This window comes from Ranitomeya variabilis, chromosome 7 (genome assembly GCF_051348905.1).
Source record: "Ranitomeya variabilis isolate aRanVar5 chromosome 7, aRanVar5.hap1, whole genome shotgun sequence".
NCBI classification, from domain to species: Eukaryota; Metazoa; Chordata; class Amphibia; order Anura; family Dendrobatidae; genus Ranitomeya; species Ranitomeya variabilis.
The window spans coordinates 35858736-35886061 of NC_135238.1; the positions used below are offsets into that span (position 1 = coordinate 35858736).

The 27326-nt window shown below is 43.1% G+C and overlaps 2 protein-coding genes across 8 annotated transcripts in view; one reads left to right on the forward strand and one right to left on the reverse strand.

Moving 5' to 3' along the window:
- CHLSN (cholesin) overlaps positions 1 to 27326 on the forward strand; it is a 251728-nt gene that overhangs the window by 125825 nt on the left and 98577 nt on the right. The gene's annotated exons all lie outside the window — the stretch shown is intronic.
- GPR146 (G protein-coupled receptor 146) overlaps positions 2706 to 27326 on the reverse strand; it is a 65245-nt gene continuing 40624 nt past the window's right edge. Inside the window, exons 1-2 of one of the 3 annotated variants that reach the window (XM_077274825.1) lie at positions 17869 to 17998; positions 2706 to 4369 (exon numbers count right to left, since the gene is read on the reverse strand). In XM_077274825.1, the coding sequence (XP_077130940.1) occupies positions 3326 to 4327 (1002 nt within the window). In that variant the 5' untranslated portion in view covers positions 4328 to 4369; positions 17869 to 17998 and the 3' untranslated portion in view covers positions 2706 to 3325. Of the gene's footprint in view, positions 4370 to 9379; positions 10035 to 17868; positions 17999 to 27326 lie in introns of those variants that run through there. The other 2 variants (XM_077274824.1, XM_077274823.1) reach the window with 2 other exon arrangements.

The following is a 27326-nucleotide window of genomic DNA, read 5'->3' on the forward strand; positions in this document are numbered from 1 at the left end:
CCTAAGCTCTCCGTGCATAGGATCGGTACTGTGGGTAGGGTCCTCGGCTCCTGCCCGGTCCCTCTACTTGCCTCTGGTATCTACTGCCCTGCTGATGATAACCAATTGAAGATTCCAGGAGACCGAAGAGGCTTCTATGTGGTTTATTAATGCATTTCGAAGTCATTCGACTTCTCCATCAAGGACGTTCATGGTTGTGGTTTGTCGTGATGAAGAAGTTAAATGACTTTGAAACATGTTGATAATTAACCTCTTCGGTCTCTTGGAATATTCAGTTGGTTTTATTGTTCTTCCAGCCTCCTTCACTGCCTTTGGTAACTGTATCTTCCTCCTATTTTAAAGTTTGTGGTGCTTGTGCAAATCGATCTCCCTTCGGTCTTCCATAAAATTGCGCTGGTTGCAGTGCGTGCGCAAATTAACCTCACGGCGGTCTTCAGTACAATGGCGTCATTGGTGGAGCATGCGCAGATTGAGATATCGGTTTGTCACTGGGACGAGATCTAAATCTCATGCGCTGCCACCACCGTCATTTTATTGAAGACTACTGGGAAATCAATCTGTGCAACCGCCACCTGCAACGAGGACAGCGCCATTGCAAATTGTGATACAGGAGGAAAATACAGACATCAGAGACAGGTGGAGGGGCCGGGCAGGAGCTGAAGACCCTACCCACAGTTTTGTCCTTATGCCCGAAAGCTTATGAAACCCAAATTTTAAATGCTGATTATACAACAACTGGTTCAAATTGATTACATCACTTCATTGCATGTCACACTGCTGAGGAGATGTGCTGTAGACACCTGATCAACGGGGGAATGAATAGGGATAGTTGAGTATTGTTTTTTTTTGCATTATACTTTATGGGGCTGAATTATACTTTATGGGGCTGAATTATACTTTATGGGGCTGAATTATACTTTATGGGGCTGAATTATACTCTATGGGGCTACATTATACTATATGGGGCTGCATTATACTATATGGGGCTGCATTATACAATATGGGGCTGCATTATACTCTATGGGGCTGCATTAAACTATATGGGGCTGCATTATACAATATGGGTCTGCATTATACTGTATGGGGCTGCATTATACTATATGGAGCTGCATTATACTCTGAGGCTGCATTATACTATTTGGGGGCTTCATTATACTCTGTTGAGGGCCGCATTATACTCTATGGGGGGCTGAATTATACTCTATGGGGGGGCTGCATTATACTCTATGGAGGGCTGCATTATACTCTATGGGCTGCTGCGTTATACTCTATGTGGGCTGCATTGTCCTCTATGGGGGCCGCATTGTACCCTATGGGGCCGCATTGTACTCTTATGGGTCCACATTGTACTCTATGGGGCCGCATTGTACTCTATGGGGCCCCATCGTACTCTATGGGGCAGCATTGTACTTCATACAACACTATGGGGAGCGCATTATACTATATGTACTATATGGTGGCTGTATTATACTCTATCAAGGATTATGGGGGGTGCATTATACTGTATGGAAGACTATGGGGAGTGCATTCTACTATATGAAGGACTATGGGGGTGCATTATACAATGTGGAGGACTATGGGACCATTATACTATATGGAGGACTATGAGCTGTGTATTATACTATATGGAAGACTATGGGGTGCATTATACTATATTAAGGACTATGGGCTGCACATTATACTGTATGGAGGACTAGGTGCGTGCATTATACAATATGGAGGACTATGGGAGCATTATACTATATTAAGGACTATGGGCTGTGCATTATACCATATGAAGGACTATGGGGTGCATAGTACTATATTAAGGACTATGGGCTGCACATTATACTGTATGGAGGACTATGGTGCGTGCATTATACTATATGGAGGACTATGGGAGCATTATACTATATTAAGGACTATGGGCTGTGCATTATACTATATGAAGGACTATGGGCTGCATTATATTATGCGGAGGACTATCGGGTGCATTATACTAAATGAAAATGCTGCCTAGTCATCAAGTGATTGAATTGTTCATGCCAGAACAACAATCATTGTTCTTAGCGGCACATCGCCGGTGTAAGCTGCGAATATGCTGCTGATACCATGATACTGTATGGGGACCAATTAATCTGCTAGTGATCGTGCGGTGCCCATCATTCTTCCACAACTGGTGTAAAGAGGCTGGGAAACAAGTGTCAAACTACTTCAATATTGTTGATCACGCTCGTTTAACATGATTAACTCAGCGCAAATAGCCTAAATACAACTGAAATGTTTCTGTGTGATGGTATGTGAGCATTTGGGGCCCCACTGTTTTGCCCAGGGCCCCACTTCATCTAAAACCGGTCTGCGTACAGGTGACATTTTTTTTTGGTTCATCAATCCTTATCTTAAGTGACTTATTAGCAGACCCTTCATGTAAAACTTGTTTTTTTTGCTTTTGAAGTTTATTTTACATTTTTTTTTCTAGCTGCCAAGCATGTGGCATTTACTGCTAGACAAGAATTCTACCAGGAATGTAGAATAATCATTCTGCCTGGGACTGTAATAACGTTATCTGGCAATAACTGGGTCGAGGAATTATGTGTAATTTGTATGTCAGCTCATATAGATGAAATGTAGACCTAGCAGACTGCGGTGAGTGATCGGGGTGAGTCTGTGCCCCACATTTCGGCATAACCATTACATAAATACCATTTGAATCCACAGTCACTTACTTGTCCTTCATCAACATGATTTATTATTTATCCTGGTTTTGTTAAAAATACTGAAAAAAAAGTCAACTTTCATCCGGTTATTGATACAACTACTGGGTATCTGCTCATTTTCTTCACTTAGTAGTCAAACTATAGAAAGCTGGTTGCATACATTAGAATAAGACAACTTCACACTGTGTTAATGAGAATATAATACTTTTCTACAGTATCAAAGTGCTTTGCAGTTAATCGTGGAGAACGTTCAGCCACGAGATGTCCTTCTTTTCTATTTTTTTTTTCCGTCTTTGCCAATAAAACTTTGCAAAGAAATGTCTGGCGGTAACTTCAAATTTAAAAATTGGAAAGTCAGTTCTTGGATATGTGGATGGGTCGAGCGCAAGGGTTTGGCACCTCGTAAGCTTTTTTTTAGCCCTTTCCACCATGGGCTTGTAGCAAGTTTTAAACATGTCAGTATATAAAGATTTTCATTATTAGGATTAAACAAGTATAGATAATCCGGTGACATGAATTAGGATAATTGATCTGTGGTCATGCTAAGGCTCAAAGCTAAAACAATACCTCCCTTGATTCACTAACTATTAGTGGAGGACCACATGTAATACCATTTGGGGCCTAAGTTTTTAAGTCATCACCTGCTGAACTACCGTGCGCTCGTGCGGGCACCCCTGATCCCCACAGTGCAGTTTTTTAAGCAACCTCTGTAATTTACTATGAAAGCTTTTGTTAATATGTCTGTGTAATAGAGGTATGACAAAGCTGCTTGAAAAGGCCAAGAAGCTAGAGAGTCCTTCAATGAAGTGAAATGTCCTCATGAAACGGTGGTCAGTGGACTTCACGTGAATGTCCGTGAAAGTGTTTACCATTAGAGTGGCATAATATGGCGTCCATAAAATAAACTGTGTGCAGACGGTGGCAATTAACAGCCGATGCACTGACGGGTCCAGTCTACCCGAGTCCTGGTCAAGAGGAGTTGCTTCCTTACGTATCTGCAAAATGAGCACCAAAGCGTAAAGTACTGCAAGAACTGGCACCACATATCCAATGAGGACCATGATTGCATCGGCCGCCTCCCGATTTTGCATTTTGGAGCACTCGATGATTTTGGTGGAGACATGATTGCAGATGTAGAAGAGCAGTGAGGAGAAGCTAGTCAACACTGCTCCACCCCAGATAAAGCCACACACATGCTTGGTGTTGTAGACGCTGGACATATACGTTCTTGGCAGAGCACACTCTATGTAATAGTCCAGGCTGAGCAAAGTCGTAGAATACATGATCACCAAAGACGATACGTTAAAGAGAATCAGTAATGTGATGTAAACCTCATTCCCGAAGCTCCAAAAGGACCACTTGGTGTACTCTGGTCCTAGAAGATAGACCGGGGCTACAGCGTTGATGATCAGTCCAGCGATGGCTATGTTCACAAAATAGACATCTGGCATAGTCATAGTTGCTTTGTTATATAAATTAACGAGGACGAGCTGCACGTTGTAGCACAGACTGGTCGGGAAGCAAACGATGAGGTAGAGGATGGAGAAGATGAAGAGGACGAGGTGGAAATCATGGCACAAGCGCTGCTCTTGGTTGTTGTCGGTATAATTAAAATCTTCACAACTCCGCATAGTGATACAATTCGATGGCTTCTTAGCTGGTCACCAGCTGAGCTGCGGGAGAGAAGAAGACAACAGGTTAACAAACCTCGGGATGTAAGCAGAATAATGCCGAATACTCAAATCTAATCCCGTGTGATATGCAAACTAGGTTTTCGCCTGCAGTGAACCCGCCTCACCCCGTTAAGGCCTTTTCCTGTTGTTCACGTAAAATGTCATCTTTAATTGTGCAAATTTGTCTGCTGGCGAAGTTGATTCATCGTTATTGGTCATTAATTCTAATTACAGAGGGGAAAACAGCTCGATAAATGGAGTTAGATGTTAGAATAGCAGTTTCTTGATGTATTTGCAGCTTGTAATAGGAAACAGAAAAAATAGCCACCTAGAAAGAATATTACTATTGCTAGCAACATGCTGTCTATGTGTCATGGGGGTAGCAGATCCTCCACAGAGAGAGTGCGGCACTTTTTGTAGCTATTTAATAACGTTGCATCTTAAAGAGGGCGTAATGAACGACGAGGGCCTGAAGGAGCCTCACTAGTCTTTATATCGTGCTTCCTCCATTGATATGGCCAATAATGTGCATATCTCAAGCTTTCTTCTGATATCAGAACAAATATCTATGTTTGTGGCGTTTGGCAGCAACCAACCGCTTGAGACAGACTGGTTCATAGGGAAGCGCTGCATAGTAACCAAGGTATTTTTATTGTGATTATCGGGCCCCAGGTCCCTAGCAACTAATTAGTCTCAGATTTCCCAAGTCATCAGCTCAAGGTCAAGTTGACTTTGGGCTGAGGGTGGTAAAGAGGTCCGGCTCAAATCGGATGTTCTTAGATGTTCCAATAGTAAATTTAAATACACAATTAAGGGGTAACACCTTCTTGCCTTTTTTGAAGAAAATATGGTAACTATCAGGTGTATGATGATGTGATGAGACTTAGCCATAAGCACCTGTCATAAACCTGATGATGATTGGCTTGCCAGACCTCTCTCATCTGGGTTTGGTCAGGAATGGCACAATGGATAGATGTAGGGTATCGTCCACTCGGCACATTATCCAATGAAGAAGATGTCTAATGTTCACCTTGAGAAAACTACAATTTCAGTTACGAACCGTCCACTTCATCAGGTGTTTTTACCTGATATCAAAAATCTTTTTTCATCTATCCATTGTGCCAGTAGTAAATTAAAGAGAACCCGTGGAGCTGAAAATGATGTCCAACCTGCAGACACCATATTTTAGAGTAAAATGAGTTGAGTAGGTTGATGTAGACTTTAGAGAAGGGAAAAATTCAATACAATCTCCATTTATTCACTTGAACCTTTGCTCATTCTGGGTCTGAAGAGTCCAGAGGGCAGTCCTAATCTGAGGAGTCCAGTGGGCAGTCCTAATCTGAGGAGTCCAGTGGGCAGTCCTAATCTGAGGAGTCCGGTGGGCAGTCCTAATCTGAGGAGTTCGGCGGGTAGTCCTAATCTGAGGAGTCTGGCGGGCAGTCCTAATCTGAGGAGTCCTCAGATTAGGACTGCCCGCCGGACTCCTCAGATTAGGACAGTCCGGCGGGCAGTCCTAATCTGGAGAGTCCGACGGGCCCTCCTAATCTGAAGGGTCCGACGGGCCCTCCTAATCTGAAGGGTCCAACGGGCCATCCTAATCTGAAGGGTCCGGTGGGCCGTCCTAATCTGAAGGGTCCGGCGGGCCGTCCTAATCTGAAGGGTCCGGCGGGCCGTCTTAATCTGAAGGGTCCGGCGGGCCGTCCTAATCTGAAGGGTCCGGCGGGCCGTCCTAATCTGAAGGGTCCGGCGGGCCGTCTTAATCTGAAGGGTCCAACGGGCCGTCCTAATCTGAAGGGTCCGGCGGGCCGTCCTAATCTGAAGGGTCCGGCGGGCCGTCTTAATCTGAAGGGTCCGGCGGGCCGTCTTAATCTGAAGGGTCCGGCGGGCCATCCTAATCTGAAGGGTCCGGCGGGCCGTCCTAATTGGCGATTGACAGATGTCTCTGCCCACTGAAAGGCTGACAATGCCTGTAGGACCTCCCACTGGACTCCTAAGCCAAGAATGAGCTACAGCTCAAATTAATACAATTACTATTAATACAAGTTCTACATGTCCAAGACAATGCGTCAAAGCTGAACCTAGCCGAATAATACCCATGTGGTAAACCCCGAAAGTTCATCTTCGCTGTTTGACGCTTTGTATTTCCAACTTGTAATATAGTTTTGTCAATAAAATGCAGCAGAAATATAACGATGAGGGATTTAATTATGCAACAGGAGAGCTCAATAATTCATGTGTACTTGGAAACCTGTGCCATGCGATCTCTCGGAAGAACAGGGACTTTTACCACGCCGCTGAACCAGCGCTGACCCACATACCACTCCTGTCCTCGCCTGTTCGGCTGGTACACTTTTATGGGGCCAGAACTAATGATGCAAATTGCAAATAAGAAAGAACATGAAGTCACAGAGTTAATGTAGCGCTAAAAATGTTCGGTAATAACATTGACCTCCGGTTCTGCTGTTCATGGCGTCTCACTTGGTTGCCTGCTTTAATAAATTCATATCCACATCCGAGTAGCTTTGTACACGCCAATGAACATTGGGTAAAACTGTAGAACAATTAGAATAGGAGTCTCCGAGGCAGTCCTAATTAAACCTTGTGCACATCGCCTATAGGTTGGCCACCGCATGCCCTGTTGGCTGAATGGCGCTACCCATAGAAGAATTACGTCTAGTGGTAAATACCTCTACAATACAGCGACTGCTGAAATTGGTGGAATTCTTGTGTTACATCCAGATCTGCCGCGGATCCCATCACCGTTCCGCTACAAAATCTGCATGTGTGATGCGCAGATTTTCCAGCCAATTTTGTTTCCGATACATTAGAAAAAAATTCATTCCGTTTTTGAGAACTCGCGCCATGGATTTTACCATTTCACCCAGAACAAAAGTGCATGCAAATTTTGTCACTGATTGCACGTATTAGGCTACGTTCACATTTGCGGTGTGCGCCACAGCGTCGTCGCCGCAACAAAACGCATGCGTCGTGCGGCCCTATCTTTAACATTGGGGCCGCATGGCGCCGCATGTACATGCGTTGTCATGCGTTTTGGTGCGTTGTACGCCGCATGCGGCGTTAGGGCGCACCTGTCAGGGCGCGGCAAACGCAACATGTTGCATTTTTTGGGCGGCGCAGACTTTTTCGAAAACGCATGCGTCGTGTTTGCGTCGTCGATGCGCCTTTTTTCCCATTGACTTGTATTGACAACGCAGACGACGCAAGTACTTGCGTCGTGGTGCGTTGTACGACGCATGCATTTTCCAATAAAAAATGCAAAACATTGTCTAGACTTTGGGGGGGGGGATGAAGAATGACTCAATGCAAAAAAACCGCATGCGGCGCAAAACGCTGCATTTTTTTTGTTCAAAACGCAACTGCGTTTTTGTTTGCGTGGTGCGTTGCGGCGACGACGCTGCGGCGCACAACGCAAATGTGAACGTAGCCTTACAAAGGGAGATATTCGTGGAAAGGATTAAAGGATTGACACACCTCGGCTTCAAAATTACATATCAATTGTTTCCTGGAATGGTGTGGACCAGATTTCGTAGGCTAAGTTCACACTTGGCGATTTTGCAGTGCTTTTTTTAAATGCAAATTTTCAGCTGTGTTTCACAGTACTAGCAAAGTCTATGAGATTTCAGAAATCTGAAAAAAAAAAATTTCTGCACAATGGAGCATGTCACTTCTTTTAGCTTTTTTCACTCATTGAAATGAATGGGTGATGAAGAAAACAATGAAAAAAACAAAACAAAAAAACAGGTATCAGGTTTTGTTGTGTTTTTTTTTGTGCCAAAACCTAATTCTATAGAATAGGACTTTTTTCAACGCTAAACTTTATTAGCATGCACAAGAGAAATATAGCATGCCAAAACCGCAACAAAAAACATGCAAAAAAATAATTACACATGTAGATCATATACTGTGCAAAAAAAAAAAACAACTTGAAAGCAGTGGATGATTCTAGACTGAAGGAGACGAGTGTGATTATTTATATCCTAGTGGTGAGAAACCATGGAAATTCCCTTCTATCAGTGTTGAGATAATGAATAACTAACACGTTATAGAAAATTTGTCTGAAGTCTGATTTCAGAAGCATCGGCCAACTATCTTTTGTGCACGGGTGTCTCTTGACTCTCCTCAAACAGATGATGTCAGGAGGGAAAAAGTATCGGACACATTGAATTGTGTGCTCAAGAGATAAGCTGCCACCAGAGGTGTCCAGAAGCTTCATTCCTCTTGAATTATTTGCCTCTGTGTATAAGTGTCGGGAGAAATGTCTGTCATTGTCAAGGAATATAGAGAGCGTATGGCAAAAATCAGTAACTAGGGTCCCAGGCAACACGGTGGCTCGGTGGTTGGTCAACTCCCACCAAGGACAACATCTCCAAGGAGTTTGTATGCTCTCCTCGTGTCACATTCCGAAGACATACTGATAGGGGATGTAGATTGTGACCCTCAATGGGAACAGCGATGAAGTCTGTAACGTGCCCTGGAATTAATGGCGCTATATCAACGATTACAATAAAAATAAATGTCGGTGGTCCAAAAAAAATTATAGTCAAGTTAATTTTTTGCAAATTCTCCAAATCGTTTGACGAGTAGAATCATATTTTTACGAAGGCGTTTTACAAGACATTACTACATAATTGGCCGTCATAAATTACATTAATAAACTACGTTACGCAAAGGATTTTCATGAGAATAGAAAAATAAAATGTCTGCTTCCTGACAGATACAGCACCACTCTGCTCCATAGGCGGTGCCTGGTATTGCAGCTCAGCTCCTTTTACTTGAATTACTATGATCTCCCTCCCTTGATATACAATTCGATCGTAGAACGAATCGGTGTATATTCCGTCCGATCTGATACAACTAGAAATTTTCCTAAATCCTGTTGGGATTTTGGTGCTTCTAGAAAGTCCATAGATAATACTATCGCACTGACATGCCGCACGTTCCTTAACGAGTGGGTGATTTACTGCAAGACGGCCATGAGTGATCTCCTACCTTGTGCTGAGCGCTCCTCATGCTCCAAGTCTCTGCTGTGAAATTAAGTTTCATATAGGAAGGAAATGGATTCGTTTCCTGAGTGGACTGTGTCCTCCTCGCTGTTTCCGAGCAGTGCAGAGCTGATTGTTGCATGCTGCTGGTAAAACATCTCCACGCGAGCTGCACTTGTTTTCCAACCCATACGCTGCTCACAAAGTTTCAGCCTCAATTGGCAGCGATCGCTAACCACTCCCTGTCGACTGTTTACAAGAATGGGGAATGGCTCACAAAGTGATACGCGATGATGAGATTAGAAGAAAAGACAGACACACAGGTGCCTGATGCTCTCCAAACCGCTCGCTCCCATTTCCTGCCATAGTGGATATGTAACGCAGACGTCTCCGGTACCAATCTCTCCGGAATGCAAGCCAAACGATGAAATAAGCTTAGTTTAAATCCACGTTAAAGGGAACCGGTCAGCATAGTTGACATAGTACGGTTGAAAAAAAAAAAAGACATGTCCGTCAAATTCAACCAAGGGATGGAAAAAATAGGTACAACCATAATTCATGATCCACTCTTCCCTAAAGAGCAAGTTTTTTCCTTCTTGATCCCAAGTGTTGATCGTCTGGATCGACATTCATTCACACATTTACATAAGAATTTGGGTGTTTTTTTCTAAAAAAAAAAATCATGTAAGCCCTTGTTTCTGAAGCCATCAACAGTTCCTGCTGTGACCAGCTCCTGACAAGAAAGGATTTCTTCCTCTGAGGAAAAGAAAGGTTCAATCTCCAGAGAAGACACTTCTTAACCATGAGAACTATTAATCTGTGGAGCAGTCTAAAGGTGCTTTCACATTTTGTTTAGGCACCCGTTCAGTGGCCTGTTGGGGCTTACGTCCGAACCGCCCGGTAAAACGACATTCGGACGTATGCACCGACGGGACCATAGATTATAATGGTTCTGACAGGAGGGACGTGTGCTCTGCAGTACATCATTTTCAGTCGTATACACCTGCTGGAGGTGGACACCCGGACATCGTAGACTGTCTCCAATAGGTGTACACGCTAGAAAGTGATGCACGACAGAGCGCACATTCACCCATTCAGAACCATTATAGACTATGTTCCCTTCGGTGCATACTTCCAAATCCCGTTTTGCAGGAGGTTCGGATGTAAGCCCCAACGCGCCACAGAATGGGTGCCTAAACGCAACGTGAAAGCACCTTTAGGCTGCTCCACAGATTAATAGTTCTCATGGTTAAGAAGTGTTGTCTCCACTGGAGATTAAACCTTACTTTTCCTCAGAGGGAAGAAACCCCTTCTTGTCTTTTAAGGGGAATTACACAAAACAGGTTGTGACCATATATTTTGTATGGGTCGTCTATGTACTAGTAAAAGATAATCATGTCAACCCTTAGACTTCTCTTCTCGTGTGAGCAAATGTAATTATTTTTGTATTTCATCATAAGTTAGCTCCTCCATGCTTTGTGGCTCGTCTTTGTACTTTTTCTAACTTTAGGGAAACCTTTTAAAAACTGAACTGCGTATTCTAGCTGAGGCCTGACTAACGCTTTGTAAAGTGGTAGTATCATGTCTGTGTCCCGCGAGTCCATGTCTCTTTTAATACATGAGAATGTCCTACTGGCTTTAGAAGCCGTTGTGATCTACAAGTACATCCAGACAAGTGACTCTCCTAGGTCTACATTCCCTAGAACATACGACGCCTATCAGAGAATGATCAGTCCTAATATGTTGCACATGTTATTGTTTCCTATTTGCGTAACTTTTCATTTATCTACTTAAAACCCCATATACCACATGGATGCCCGAACAATTAGTTTGTCCGAGTCAGCCTGAACATCATCCATAGAATGCGCTGTACTAAATAGTTTCAAAAACACTATGTCATCAGCTTCCTCTTTGTCCAGGTCGCCAAACATGATCATTACTTACAAGCTCTTTCCTACTGAGCTTGCAAGTATGAGGCCATGTTCACACGGTGCGGTTTTTGCTGCGGATCCGCAGCGGAATTGCAGCTGCGGATCCGCATCCTTTTTCCATGCAGGTTACAGTACAATGTAACCCAATGGAAAACAAAACCCGCTGTGCCGACGATCCTTTTTTCCCCAGGAAAATCCGCGCGGATTTTCTGCGGAAAAAAAGAAGTACCATGTCAATTCTTGCTGCGGATTCCGCTGCGGGTTTCCAACAGCACCAATAGGAAACTGCAGTTGGAAACCCGCAGTGGAATCCGCAGTAGAAAAAGGACAGAAATCCGCGGTGAAAAGCACCGCGGTTTTCACTGCGGATTTTCCCAAAAAAGGACCTGAAAAATCCGCAGTGAAAAAAGGATCGTGTGAACATAGCCTTACACGAAGGCTGGCCAAGATCGCTGGAGCTAGCTGTTGGATCTTAATCCTGGCCAGCTTCAGCCTCACCTCAACTGAGATCTTGCTTACCTGAACTGTCACTCAATCAGGAGCTCCCTCTACCACACCAGCCAGGTTAAAAAAAAAATGGACCATGGTCCCTATTGGTTAAAATATTAGACCCAGAGAAAGACCATTGTGTTTTCTAGAAGATATCATTAGTAAACATTCATATACAGATCCAATGTTACAGGACAATGCCAAGTTTGGGCCGTGTAGGGTTAGATATCTCCCAGAACTTGTAATCTATATGGTTAATACCGGTGACAGAGTAGATTGTCTTTCACGAGGATTCAATCTACAAATTGTTTTATGGACGTTAATAAACTTCCTTAGACTCTGTCGATAATTAATTTTCTACATATGTTATTAATATCTGACCTGTGAACTCAAACTTGTTCTCCGCTTGAAAGGGAGGGATGGTGATTACACGAGGCCCCGAGATTAATTTCCCACCCATGGTCCTCAAAGTCAGTGAGATATCTGCCTGTCTGTGATGGCCATTATTTCGGCTCCTTGCCTCTCTTATGCTAAATACACAAGAAAGATAAGAGCAGAGTTAAGAAAACAAGTCGGGGTATTGTTATTGTTGTCGGGTTAAAAAAGTAATATTTATAAGAATACAAAGTGAAGGGTTAACTTTTTAAAACTGGTTAAGGTTATTGATCTAAATATTAAAATAATTAAAAAAAAATGTAATTTACATAATTTGAATAAGTTCCAGTAATGTCTACTGACATTTTGAAACAGAAAAAAATAAATAAAAAGAAGTAGCAAAAATCCTAAAATAAAAAAAAAAATACCAGTGACCATTTAGTGATAAGAACCTATTTATGCGGGACAACCACACTTCCGAGGCGCTGAAAACGAGATCGGTAATAGATGATTTTGAGCGCATAGGCTGTCTTTGTTCTCAGCAGCACATGCCCTGTCTTGCGCAGTTCAATGTGCTTTCAAGCAAGCTTAATAATCAATGAAAGAGCGTTCAGATCGTTTGTTGGATGATTGGCAACTGGTTGCTACTAGCGAATTATCAGGAAACAAGTGTTCCTAGAAATCAGCCAGTGGAAATGCACCCTTAGGGTGATGATCATGAGATGGGGCATAACACCACATAGCCAGGTGTCTGAGATGTGGCCAAGTTGTCCTAGATAACTACATAGCCAGACAAGTCTTTGCTGTATTCATGTTGACTATAAACATTCATCGTTGATTGATAATGGTTGGATGTTTTTTTGTAGGTCTATGGCCTTTATCAAACAAGTCAAATTTAAAGCCTTACTAACCTACATAACCTTGTGGTTTTCTGCCTCATCCTTGCCTCACCATGACCACCCAATGATTGCAATGTAGGACTACATCACACCATCAACCAGTGAACATGGTTACATGTAACTTAATTTTGTCGGAATATCTATTCTTTATTCCTTTCCGTTTCACAAGATGCTTTTGTAAAGACTTTGTTAAGCAAACATGGAAAAGTCTTCTGGGTTCGTTATTCATAGATCAGCAGAATTGGAGACAAACTTCTGCGGTGAAGGATTACTTCTGCCGAAGAGTTCAGAATCAACAAATTCATTGTCGCTGTTTAAGTCAATATTGTTGTAGAAGAGCTTCACGTAGTTGAAGCGGAACGCTGATCTCTGGAGTATGTGAAATATGTGTTCTCTCAGTCAAATTGTGTTACCTCCAGGCTACCTGTAGCTTCTGTCTCATCTACTCTGACAATCCCTGTTATAATCAGCTGCCTTCCATTTATGCTCTCCAAAATGAAAACGAGCAGGTGGAGGCCGCTGAGATCACAGAGCGTGAAAATCGATCATGGAGGAAGAGTCACTCAGGATCTCCTGGGGAAAAAGTATAAGGTTTCATTTAGGAGATCACTCCTTCAATTTGCAAGACATAAAATAGAACTTGGTCTAACTATTGTCTACTACACAGCACACTTTGCAACGCATTGCCAGAATTTTTTATTCCATTGTGTGGTATCGTAACATAGTCTTGATGAAGTGAAGGAGCAATCTAGAATGGTGCTGTGTCTAGAAGAAACCACAAATAACTTGCATTGGGTGTTGGTTTAGTTTAGTTAAGCTTTGACTTTTCTTTATATTGGCGTAAATATAAATATAAGCAATTTCAATCTCGATGTTGTGGTTCGGTGTCCAGTTTTTCTTCCGTGCCTGCCGGTCTTCACTTTTTCGTCCCTTTATCCTGGACAACCCTAGTATCTACTAGGCCCCATGACGTATCCCAAAGTAGGATGCCTTGATGAGGATGTCAGGCGCAGAAGTTAAAACTGTCTACCACGAAAGAATGGACTGGATGCCTGTATTGGGAGAACTAATGAAAACTACAAAGGTCACATACAACAAAGGGAGGTGGACTCTTAACTATTTGTCTCCTTTCATATGAGTCTCCCTCCCAGTGTTCTCCACTAAGCCATCTTATTAACTATCTTCTGATGTTCCAATGTCATTTAAAACTGGGTTATATAAGGTGAGGGCTTTTTAATCCTTATTTGCAATTATGAATAATTCCTATAAACCATCAAGTGCCAGAAATATATGAACGTCTCAGAGATTGGCCCTAGTGTCGCGAGTCTGACTGCAATACCTTAAAGTAAACCCAAATCCTTAAGTCATCATGCTTAATACCATCGAATTATTTCAAAATATCAGGACGACTACTCAAAAATGTTATGAAATATTTTTCTCAAATTCTTATTGCCTGTTTATTATATAAGCTTTTTGCTTCCAATATTTGTTATTACAGTATGGGTTCTACATTGTAGAAGCTTGAAGTGGTTACCTCCTGTACGACTTCTATGGGAAGAACCCAAAGTTGCAAGAACCAAGTAGTACATCACATTAGGATTACACATTGATCTGTAGATTGGGCGCAGCTACTACTGAAAAGCATCCTCTACGTTAGACAACTAAAACATTTTAGAAGGGTCTCTTGACAATAAGCAGGTCACAAAGTGTCCCCCTTGTTTCGATCCACAGTAATCAGCTGTAATCTGTCGCTGAATGTGGCCCAAATCAATGGGTTGTCTGTGTAACTAGACAGGGCAGTCTTCCAGAGAGGGAAGATACCCTTGTAGCTCTGGCCAAAAGATGAGATCACTCTAACCATTATTTAGAACAGTACCATGTAAAGTAGATAGTTTTGTGGTAGCCTGGCAGCTCTTATTAGGGCTTGCATGGACAGGCGTTTAATCCCTATATAGGGATCAGGACTTGTATGTGGCCCCCTTGGTTGGATCCATGGAGTGCCTGCTGGCCAGTGGAATGGGTTGGCGGAGAAGGGTAGTATAAACCAGGTCCAAACCAGAGAAGTCAGAATTGTCAGGCAAAGGTCAAAACAATTCAAGTCAGCAGCAGAATAACACACTGGATCAGGCAGTAGAGAAAAAGGACTGAACCAGGGCCAGGTATAACCTATAACTGGCAACTGGAGGCGGGGAGCTGGGGTTTATATAGCGTGAGCTCAGCCCAAGGCTTACGGAAGAGAATTTCTGAGATGACCAAGTTGAGGAATTAATCCTCAAGCTCCCCACCTGGATGACACCATAAGTCCCAGAATATCAAACAGCTGTAAAACTCTTGCGCCGCATTGCCCGCAACAAAGGAGTGGCACCACCTGATGACAAAAGCAGTGGGGGCGAGCATTGACATGGATGTAACCTAACAGGAAATGTTGCATCATGTGACCCTTCTTATAAAATAATTGGGATTTATATATTTGGATATTTTTTATTTTTGGGGGGCGGGAAGATAATTGTTAAATTACGTGACAACTGGAGTTTTCCTTTAAACTCATTTATGATCCTGTCACGCCTGTAATGGCGTCACTGTCGACAGTGAATTCTTTGTCACATGTCTGGTTGGGAATAAAAAAAAAACAGGTGAATCACCATTTTTATTGATTTCCTTTCGTCAGAACTTTAATGCTGGATGAAATTTCAGATCGACTCGTTCATCCCTGAAGCGAGTAAAGCGATAGGAGGAAATGAGATGTCATAAATATCTGTATCGTGACGTTACGCTCCACCAAATCCTCTCATGTTAACGGACAGTATGTGCATGAAGTATGAGCTAAACCTAGGGCAGTGGGTGTACTTATTTTCGAGACTCCGAAATAGGGGGTTCTACAGCCTTGGGTGCCATAACTTGTGGATGGAAAGACAGATGGAAACTTAACAAAATTCCCAGAATGGACAAGGGAGACTATTACGGCTACACCCACCCCCACAAGAAGGGACGGTGTTTTGATTTTTTGTGTGGTGTGTTCCCTTTTTTCTACATTCCTGCCTACAGGAAGGCATTATTACTTGAGGCCTACGCAATCTGACACCCTGACGAAACCTTTATACCTAAAATCACGAGATATGTGTCAGCATACAAACTAAAAATCCAAAGACGCCAAGAGATGCAGTGACCCGTTTTTGAGGTATGTCCGTTCTTCCACACCGACAAGTGAACTAAGGGAAGTGGAATGGTAGTTTTTGTAAGACACCATTGAGGGGTTAAATGAAAGCGGAAACATCCAGCTGATCACTGTGTTTCCAAACCCGAATCTCTGTAAAGCCTTTTGCGATTAGAAATGCTTGAATGATTACTGTGTGGCAGGGAGGACTTTAATCCCCGGATCTGTTTACAGACACGGGTCCAGGCTGACCGCTGGGGGCAAAGGCCCCTGTGCAGGCCTGAGGCTCCACATCTCATTAAGAAAGTCACTTTATCCCAGCCATGTCTGTCAGTAGTGACCAGCCTGTCAGTGGGATTTATTACACCCGTAAACTGCCAGGGACAGAACTGCATTCATATGGGAGACTCTAAAACATAATCATTATTGGCACAAGCATAGTCGCCGGTTTCTCAACCCGCAACTAGGCAAATTGATTAGCGCAGCTTGGCCGGCGCCATACTGCAGTGAATTCCATGCCAATAGGGACCCAACGTTAATTAGAATGCTGTCAACGTATATTGACGTAGCAGAGCTGAGATTGCTATTCGGCAGTCCAAGATCAGGTATTTCGGTAATATGGCTTAACTCGTATGCTTTTACATAGGACTGCGGGCAAATCTGTGGCATTATCTTAGGCGTGTGCTATGAGAATCCACGGACCCAAAATTGAAAAATCGTATTTAGGCGGGTTTAACATTAACCCGGATCATAAGATCGCGGTGTCGCATTGCAATATGGCATTTTATGATTTCCTGTCGTGTCGCAAATAGTGATGAGCGAATATACTCATTACTTGAGATTTGGTGTCCTCCGAGTATTTTTTAGTGCTCAGAGATTTAGTTTTTATCGCCGCAGCTGAATGATTTACATCTGTTAGCCAGCATAAGTACATGTGGGGGTTGCCTGGTTGCTAGGGAATCCCCACATGTAATCAAGCTGGCTAACAGATGTAAATCATTCAGCTGAGGTGAGGAAAACAATCTCTGAGCACTAAAAAATATTCGGAGGACCCCCGAGCGCTCGGGAAATCTCGAGTAACGAGTATATTCGCTCATCACTAGTCATAAATGTTTTCAGATGTGATACATTTTTTTGTCACAAGTGGCATAGATTTCAATGCAAGTAGCATATTGTTTGCTCTTTAGCTCCCCCCCCCTCAAAAAAAAATAAAAAATTACAGCTCTCAAATAGTCGTTGCAACTTGTCTGGCAATTGTGCAGTCACCGTGGAGCCCCGACCCCATGTAGGGTACTCTCCTTATATAAGGGGTGTCCATTGAGAAGGGATCCAGTTTTTGGGGGTCCAAGTGTCGATTTTGCTCATATGCAAACCCCGTAATAGCTAAAAGTTCACCAGACTTACGGTATCTTTGCGCATAAAGTGTAAAATATTATAATCCATTATTATAATAGTCAGTTCACAATGAGTCATAACAAATGACAAACTCGGTTCTGCTATTCCGCAGGGAGGACACGTATCATTACAATACATAAAAAAACGAGGCATTAAGGCAGCGGAGAACTCTCCATCCCCACTGGAGGCCTCCCGCACTTGTTACATAAGTCAATCATTGCGGAGAACAGAAGAGCCGGTAGCGCAGACTCACCTGATGTTCCCTGCTCGGAGGATGCAGCCGAGGACACGATAGCATTTTGAAGAATAGACAGGAGAGCACGAAGGTTTCAGCTCCTAAGGCACGGAGGGCACCCGGTCATACGGCTTACACCGGGCGGGCGGGCAGAGGCTGAAGCCTGCTCATGTGACCTGGTGTAGTACACACAAAATCCTCACAGGGCTTTAGCCGCCCCTTCCCATTGGCTCCAACCTTTATTACAAAAAACCCAAGCCCCTCATAATCATGGTCCTAAGTGATTGTGACAGCAGGGTTAAGGGGCATTGATGATGGTGGCTGATCGGTGCCCTAGGGCTACTCCAGCCAGCCGTAAGCTTTTGTTTTTTTTTTTGTTTTTTTTTAGAAAGGCGGGGCAGCTTATGTGACCCTTCCTGAAAAACCAAAGCAGGAGGACATCATGAAGGCCCTTTAATGATCTAAGGATGGGACCTAATTAATAGGTAGCGTAAATGACGGACATCCAAGCCTCAAGGCTCTTTTTACAGAAGTTCTTACAAGCGCACGGCCTCGATCATTGGCTCGAGGAAACATGGCGGCGATGACGAACAATTATTTGCCAACTGATCGCATAGTTGAAAGCATAGTTGTCAGCAGCACATCTCCTTGTGTAAGGAATATATGCAAACGGTGTATGTTAAAGGGAACCTGGTTTTCACTTAAAGGGGTTGTTCCCCTTACAGTTAATCTTTGCCCCTGAGTGCAGTTTGGTATAAAAAACTAACGAATGAGGGTGTACAGACTTCTCGTGGGTGCGACGTTGAGTCTCGGTGTCTGGCATTGGCTGCGGCGCTGACTTCGTGTCGACAGCCAATCAGTGAGCTCGTTTGGTTTGAGTTCCGTCTACACTTGCAGAGCCGCTGAGATCACGGAATGACTGTCGATGTGACGTCAGCGCCGCAGCCAATGCCAGACACCGAGAGCAACGGCGAGACTCAGCGGCTACTACTACTCCCTAACGCCCTTCATCAGGATCAGTATGAAGTTTCCTTTAAAATGATTCTCGGCTCTCAAGCCTGACCAGTGTTTCCCGTTTTGGCACTGGATGATGACCCCTATATTTCGGCTATGTCGATGCAGCATCACCAAAGGAGGTAGGTTTAGTGAGGAGAGGCTTGGGAATGGTTAAGGGGCAGTTCAAATCAAGCACTAGTGCTCAGTGCACCCTTTGGGTGGCCAAACGATTCAGTGCACGTCCCCACCTAATTGTTTTCCATCTGTTTACACTCTCGTAAAGCAAGCAGGGTCAATTCAAGGAAAAAGTGGTGAGCAAGTAAGAATGTGCACTTGAACACCGACTTACAGTGCTTTGTTTGAATAGTCATTTTGTGCTGGTAGACTCATTTTTTCTATTAAAAGATACTCACATTTACTCCCCTACCCAGCGACTTTAAGTTTGAAAACTCACCACTAGGGGGAGCTTAGCAATTGACTGCCTACTATAGCGATCAATGTATAACAGTAGGCGGTAAGCTCATCAGCTCCCTCTAGTGGTGGCTGCAGTCATTCCAATTATGTCAACGGTGTTTTCTATCTGAAAAAAATGAATCCTGACCATTATAAGGCCAAGTTCACACATTGTGTTGCACCAATTTTTAAAGCGCTGAAGCCAGATGTAAAAAATGCTGCTTTCAGATACTACGGTACTTTAAAAAGGACATGTCACGTGCCATAAATGCTGTATTTATTTATTTTTTTTACCTGGTGTAAATACCACTCTTTTTCTGAATCTGGCGCTGTTTTTCTTTTTTTTTTCTGTGTCTCTGCATTCCCGTATATAAATCGATTCTTTTTAGCCAACAAGGCGTGGTCATCATGGAGATACCTACATATAGGCGTTGAGGATGACGCCCACTTGGCTAACAAGACTAGATTTATATATAGGGAAGAGAGAGCCATATCTCATGAACGGGGAAGCGCACAATTAAAAGAAAAACATCTCCGGATTCAGGAGAACAGCCGTTTTAACACCCAGGTAAAAAAAACAAACATATTTATTGGGAGTGACAGGTTACACATTATTGGAATGACTCCAAATGCAGAATTTGGGGGTCAGAGTGACTTTTTTTTTTCTTTGCTTCGGGCATGTACTTTTTTTCTGCTGTTTTAAAGGACTTGAAGAACAAGTATAAAAAAGTACAAAATGATGCAAAATAATAATAATAAAATAATGATAATTGCTAAAAAAAACCTATATTCATAGGATTATTATTTTTTTTTATACAACCGCTGGGCTGGTTTTTAATGCACATTATTAGATTTCAGATTTTTCTTTTTTTGCTTGTCATGAAGAAGTTGCCTGTACAATTGGAAAGCATGCGAAGCATCATAGGAATGCCAAAGGTCGGGTTGATCAGATTGTGCAATATCTCTGCTTTAAAGCAAAAGGACCTTTAATTAGTTTTTTGATATGTAGCAGAGCGGTTACTTCAAAGAACCAAAAAGGGAGAAAATCCAAACATCAAATATAATGAAAATTGTTAAACAGATTCCGAGTTACTGTACAACCTGTATCGTGGCCCAGGGTCACATTTACCACTCAATACCGGGCTTCAGAGCTCAAATCTCCCAGCATTCCTTGCTTTCTCAAAGTTTGCCTATGACTTGCATTCTGGGAGATGTAGTCTTTAACTCCGAAAAGGTGATGGAAAGTAAGCCAACCCTTGAAGTCGTTAAATTGTGTAAATTCTGTATAGGAGGCTTTTAGTTGTGACTTTAAAAACAAAATTGGCGACAAGGAATAGAGCTGATCTCCCATAGTCGTTACTCTGCAATTTATAGAGTCAATTCTGCAAATCTGTATAGTTGTGCAGGTAGAAAATTTGCTGATCAAGAATCGAGAAAAACATGCGAGACAACAAATATGGATTCAGCAATGGCAAACATATTGGTTGTTACTAAACTTTTTAAAGGGAATGTGGGGTCAGTAGGATCAACCCTCCTAAGCCGTCTATATTGGCATGTAGGTCATAGGAAGCTGAATAAAATGACACCTCTGCGATCTGATGTCTTATTCCTGAGAAAATTACATTTTTCTTAATATGTAAATGAGCTGTTAAGATCTATGGGCCGGACATAGATCTCCCTGAGAATCTGACCTTTTTTTAAAAATATAGATCACTTTTTTTTGGAAATTCTACTGAATAGTAAACTCCAAAACAGGTGGTACTTTTTGTATAAAATATAATTTATTAAACAAAAAAAATAAAAGCTATTTGACTTAGTATGAGAGTAGGAAGTCAATTCATTTGTAATTTAGCTCCCCTCCACAATTGTGCACACAATTATACCGCAGTGTTACAGAAAATTGGTGGCTTTCCTATGGTTGCTTTGTCCCTCTTGTAATGGTATCTGCACTCTTTTTGGTTTATTTATGTTACATGTTTATTTAGTTTTTATTTTTTTTGTTTCATAAATTATATTTTATACAAAAAGTACCTCCTGTTTTGGAGTTTACTATTCAGTAGAATTTCCAAAAAAAAGTGATCTATGCATTATATATTCAGTGGTATTTGTCTCCCCGGCCAAGGGGTATTATACTGAGGGCAAACTTTTGTGAGTTATATGACTTTTTTTAAAATGTATAGAGGCGTTACCAGTGTGTGACATGTAGATCAGGAGAGCAGACTGTCAGTCGTTAATGTCTCACACTGGTAACGCCTCCTTTTTTTTTACAATAAGCCCTGGAGGCATATTCTCGGGGAGATCTATGCCCGGCCCATAGCTCTTAACAGCTCATTTACATGTTAAGAAAAATGTGGATTTCTCTGGAATAAAACATCGGATATCAAGGTATAATTTTATTCAACTTTCTTTGACATATATGCCTATATAGATGGCTTAGGAGGGTTGATCCTACTGACAGATTCCCTTTAAGCCCTTAAAGGGGTAGTTCATGATTTTAAAATAAATATCCCATTAGCAGAAGGTAAGTTAAGCTCAGACCATCCCTGATGGTTCCTCATGGTCTTTGTTAACCTGTCTTTGTTGGTTTTATACTGCCATTTTTTTTTCTTTGGAGTACCTTTTTATGTCATCGTACAGCGTGCACATAGTTTATAAATATGTATACAGAAAAAATTGGCACGGGTGATCTCTCCGCATGCACATAGCTCTACACTGTGAGTAATGTACAGTATAGGCATTCATTTCTCAGTGTGGTCGTTCACCCGTTTTGTGACTTTGATCTTTAGACTCCCTCTGGCTAACACCCAGCTGACACCCATCCCGCCCTGCTCAGCACTGCACGAGTGGTGGGGCGGGCTGGGGGGGGGTTGACAATACAACATCCAGCTTGTCATTTCGTCTCCATCTCTGACAACCACCACTGACTTATGTAGATAAGTGTCACATTCACGTCTTAGAGATTTTTCTTGCCGAGCACAATGGGACGTTATCTTGTCGTGGTTCCTGCTAAGCAGGCTCGGCTGGATTTTTGGAGACTCCAGACATTTCACTTCATTAGTGACGCTGTCTGCATCGAGCGACCTCACATTCTTGCTGGTGTTTCACCCTCTGCGTTTTTAAAATTTCATGACTAGATCACATACAACCTCTTTCTTATCTGCCAAAAAATTGAAAAGTTACTTGAAGAGCCTTATGTAGACTCCAGGAATGGGCACTCTGTTGGCCGTCGTATGGTGTCTCCGATCGGCACCGTATATTCTTTTATAGATAGTTGCCGATACACCACCACAATGCAATCACTGACCTTAGCAATGTTTTCTCGACGTGCGGCACACAGCCTTTATAAGGCTAGTGATTAGCCTCAGCAGTCATATAGACATATGTGACCTCTTATCTGGCAACCCGAAGATTAGACAAGTCTTCTATCTAAATGTCATGGCTTGCTAAGAGTCCGTAGGCCCTGTGCACACAGCAATATAAAACCTCCATACAATACTGCTCCATGGGTTTCTTTTAGCCACCTTTTTGGGCTTCATGTAGTTCTAAGCCATTAAAATGGATATATTTAATGCTTGGGTGAAGTTTGGGACATGAAACATCTTCCATGATGATGATGGCTCTCCGAAGACCGGTAAAGCCAAACACCTGTTAATGAGGTTGCCCAATAATGCTTGTGGATGGAATAAAATGGGTGAAAATTTCAAATAAGTTTAACTATCCGCTAAAATAATTTGTCTGCTCTTGTGCCCATTTAGTATCCCTAAATGAGGTATCCGGTGACTCTCAATAAGACATTGGTAGGTGGAAACCAGAGCTGACGACATGTTGGTGACCCGTTGACAGATCCTGTGCACAACCGGCTGTCATTATGGTTGCTGTTGTGAATTTGCTTTTTGCTCCCTCTAGTGGTTACTAGTTTTTTGACTCTGGTTTTTCTGTCATTCCTTTTATCCGCACCTGGGTCGTTAGTTAGGGGTGTTGCTATATAAGCTCCCTAGACCTTCAGTTCAATGCCTGGCAACGTAGTTATCAGAGCTAGTCTGCTGTGCTCTTGTCTACTGATCCTGGTTCCAGTTATATCAGCTAAGTCTGCCTTTTGCTTTTTGCTATTTGTTTTGGTTTTGTATTTTTGTCCAGCTTGTTCCAAATCTATATCCTGACCTTTGCTGGAAGCTCTAGGGGGCTGGTGTTCTCCCCCCGGACCGTTAGACGGTTCGGGGGTTCTTGAATTTCCAGTGTGGATTTTGATAGGGTTTTTGTTGACCATATAAGTTACCTTTCTTTATTCTGCTATCAGTAAGCGGGCCTCTCTGTGCTAAACCTGGTTCATTTCTGTGTTTGTCATTTCCTCTTACCTCACCGTCATTATTTGTGGGGGGCTTCTATCCAGCTTTGGGGTCCCCTTCTCTGGAGGCAAGAAAGGTCTTTTGTTTTCCTCTACTAGGGGTAGCTAGATTCTCCGGCTGGAGCGTGTCATCTAGAATCAACGTAGGAATGATCCCCGGCTACTTCTAGTGTTGGCGTTAGGAGTAGATATATGGTCAACCCAGTTACCACTGCCCTATGAGCTGGATTTTTGTATTCTGCAGACTTCCACGTACCTCTGAGACCCTCGCCATTGGGGTCATAACAGTTTGCCAGGCCAGTATTAAATGTTTAATGCGTTGCAGAAGAGGGATTATAAGAAAGAAGATTCTGAGTTTTTTTTTTTTTCTTTCTTCTTCCCCTTTACCTCAGAGTGGCTATGCTTGCTGCAGACATGAATGTCCAGACCTTGATTACAAGTGTGGACCAGCTGGCTACTCGTGTGCAGGGCATACAAGACTATGTTATCAGAAATCCTAGGTCAGAACCTAAAATACCGATTCCTGAACTGTTTTCCGGAGACAGGTTTAAGTTTAGGAATTTTGTGAATAATTGTAAATTGTTTTTGTCCCTGAGACCCTGTTCATCTGGAGACTCTGCTCAGCAAGTAAAAATAGTTATTTCGTTCTTACGGGGCGACCCTCAGGATTGGGCTTTTTCGCTGGCGCCAGGAGATCCGGCATTGGCTGATATTGATGCGTTTTTTCTGGCGCTCGGTTTACTTTATGAGGAACCCAATCTTGAGATTCAGGCAGAAAAGGCCTTGCTGGCTATGTCTCAGGGGCAGGACGAGGCTGAAGTGTATTGCCAAAAATTTCGGAAATGGTCCGTGCTGACACATTGGAACGAGTGTGCACTGGCCGCTAATTTTAGAAATGGCCTATCTGAAGCCATTAAGAATGTTATGGTGGGTTTTCCCATTCCCACAGGTCTCAATGATACTATGGCACTGGCTATTCAAATTGACCGGCGGTTGCGGGAGCGCAAAACCGCAAATTCCCTCATGGTGTTGTCTGAACAGACACCTAATTCGGTGCAATGTGATAGAAAAACCGCAAATTCCCTCATGGTGTTGTCTGAACAGACACCTGATTTAATGCAATGTGATAGAATCCTGACTAGAAATGAGCGGAAAATTCATAGACGCCGGAATGGCTTGTGCTACTACTGTGGTGATTCTACACATGTTATCTCAGCATGCTCTAAACGTATAGCTAAGGTTGTTAGTCCTGTCACCGTTGGTAATTTGCAACCTAAATTTATTCTGTCTGTAACTTTGATTTGCTCACTGTCGTCTTATCCTGTCATGGCGTTTGTAGATTCAGGTGCTGCCCTGAGTCTTATGGATCTGTCATTTGCTAAGCACTGTGGTTTTACTCTTGAACCATTAGAAAATCCTATTCCTCTTAGGGGTATTGATGCTACGCCATTGGCAGCAAATAAACCGCAGTATTGGACACAGGTTATCATGTGCATGACTCCTGAACACCGCGAGGTGATACGTTTCCTGGTTTTACATAAAATGCATGATTTGGTTGTTTTAGGGCTGCCATGGTTACAGACCCATAATCCAGTCCTGGACTGGAAGGCTATGTCAGTCTCAAGTTGGGGCTGTCGTGGTATTCATGGGGATTCCCTGCCTGTGTCTATTGCTTCTTCTACGCCTTCGGAAGTTCCGGAGTATTTGTCTGATTATCAGGATGTCTTCAGTGAGTCTGAGTCCAGTGCACTGCCTCCTCATAGGGACTGTGACTGTGCTATAGATTTGATCCCAGGCAGTAAGTTTCCTAAGGGAAGACTGTTTAATCTGTCGGTACCTGAACATACCGCTATGCGTTCATATATCAAGGAGTCTCTGGAGAAAGGACATATTCGTCCGTCTTCTTCCCCCCTTGGTGCGGGATTCTTTTTTGTGGCAAAAAAGGACGGATCTTTGAGACCTTGTATTGATTATCGGCTTTTAAATAAGATCACTGTCAAATTTCAGTATCCTTTACCGCTGTTGTCTGACTTGTTTGCCCGGATTAAAGGTGCCAAGTGGTTCACCAAGATAGACCTTCGTGGTGTGTACAACCTTGTGCGCATTAAGCAAGGTGATGAATGGAAAACCGCATTCAATACGCCCGAAGGTCATTTTGAGTACTTGGTGATGCCTTTTGGGCTCTCCAATGCGCCTTCAGTTTTTCAGTCCTTTATGCATGACATTTTCCGGAAGTATCTGGATAAATTTTTGATTGTTTATCTGGATGATATTTTGGTTTTTTCTGATGATTGGGATTCGCATGTGGAGCAGGTCAGGTTGGTCTTTAAAATTTTGCGTGAAAATTCTTTGTTTGTCAAGGGCTCAAAGTGTCTCTTTGGTGTACAGAAGGTTCCCTTTTTGGGGTTCATTTTTTCCCCTTCTGCTGTGGAGATGGACCCAGTCAAGGTCCGAGCTATTCTTGATTGGACTCAGCCCTCGTCGGTTAAGAGTCTTCAGAAGTTCTTGGGTTTCGCTAACTTCTACCGTCGTTTTATCGCTAATTTTTCTAGCATTGTGAAACCGTTGACGGATATGACCAAGAAGGGCTCCGATGTAGCTAACTGGGCTCCTGCTGCCGTGGAGGCTTTCCAGGAGTTGAAGCGCCGGTTTACTTCGGCGCCTGTTTTGTGCCAGCCCGATGTCTCACTTCCCTTTCAGGTTGAGGTGGATGCTTCAGAGATTGGAGCAGGGGCCGTTTTGTCGCAGAGAGGCCCTGGTTGCTCTGTTATGAAACCTTGTGCCTTTTTCTCCAGGAAGTTTTCGCCTGCCGAGCGAAATTATGATGTGGGCAATCGGGAGTTGTTGGCCATGAAATGGGCATTTGAGGAGTGGCGTCATTGGCTCGAGGGTGCTAAGCATCGTGTGGTGGTCTTGACTGATCACAAAAATCTGATGTATCTCGAGTCTGCTAAACGCCTTAATCCGAGACAGGCCCGCTGGTCATTGTTTTTCTCCCGCTTTGATTTTGTTGTCTCGTATTTACCAGGTTCAAAGAATGTGAAGGCCGATGCTCTTTCTAGGAGCTTTGTGCCTGATGCTCCTGGAGTCGCTGATCCTGTTGGTATTCTTAAAGATGGAGTTATCTTGTCAGCTATTTCTCCGGATCTGCGACGTGTGTTGCAGAGATTTCAGGCTGATAGGCCTGAGTCTTGTCCACCTGACAGACTGTTTGTCCCGGATAAATGGACCAGCAGAGTCATTTCCGAGGTTCATTCCTCGGTGTTGGCAGGTCACCCGGGAATTTTTGGCACCAGAGATCTGGTGGCCAGGTCCTTTTGGTGGCCTTCCTTGTCAAGGGATGTGCGGTCATTTGTGCAGTCCTGTGGGACTTGTGCTCGAGCTAAGCCTTGCTGTTCTCGTGCCAGCGGTTTGCTCTTGCCCTTGCCTGTCCCGAAGAGACCTTGGACACATATCTCCATGGATTTCATTTCTGATCTTCCGCTATCTCAGGGCATGTCCGTTATCTGGGTGATATGTGATCGCTTCTCCAAGATGGTCCATTTGGTTCCTTTGCCTAAGCTGCCTTCCTCTTCCGATCTGGTTCCTGTGTTTTTCCAGAACGTGGTTCGTTTGCACGGCATCCCTGAGAATATTGTGTCAGACAGAGGATCCCAGTTCGTTTCTAGGTTCTGGCGATCCT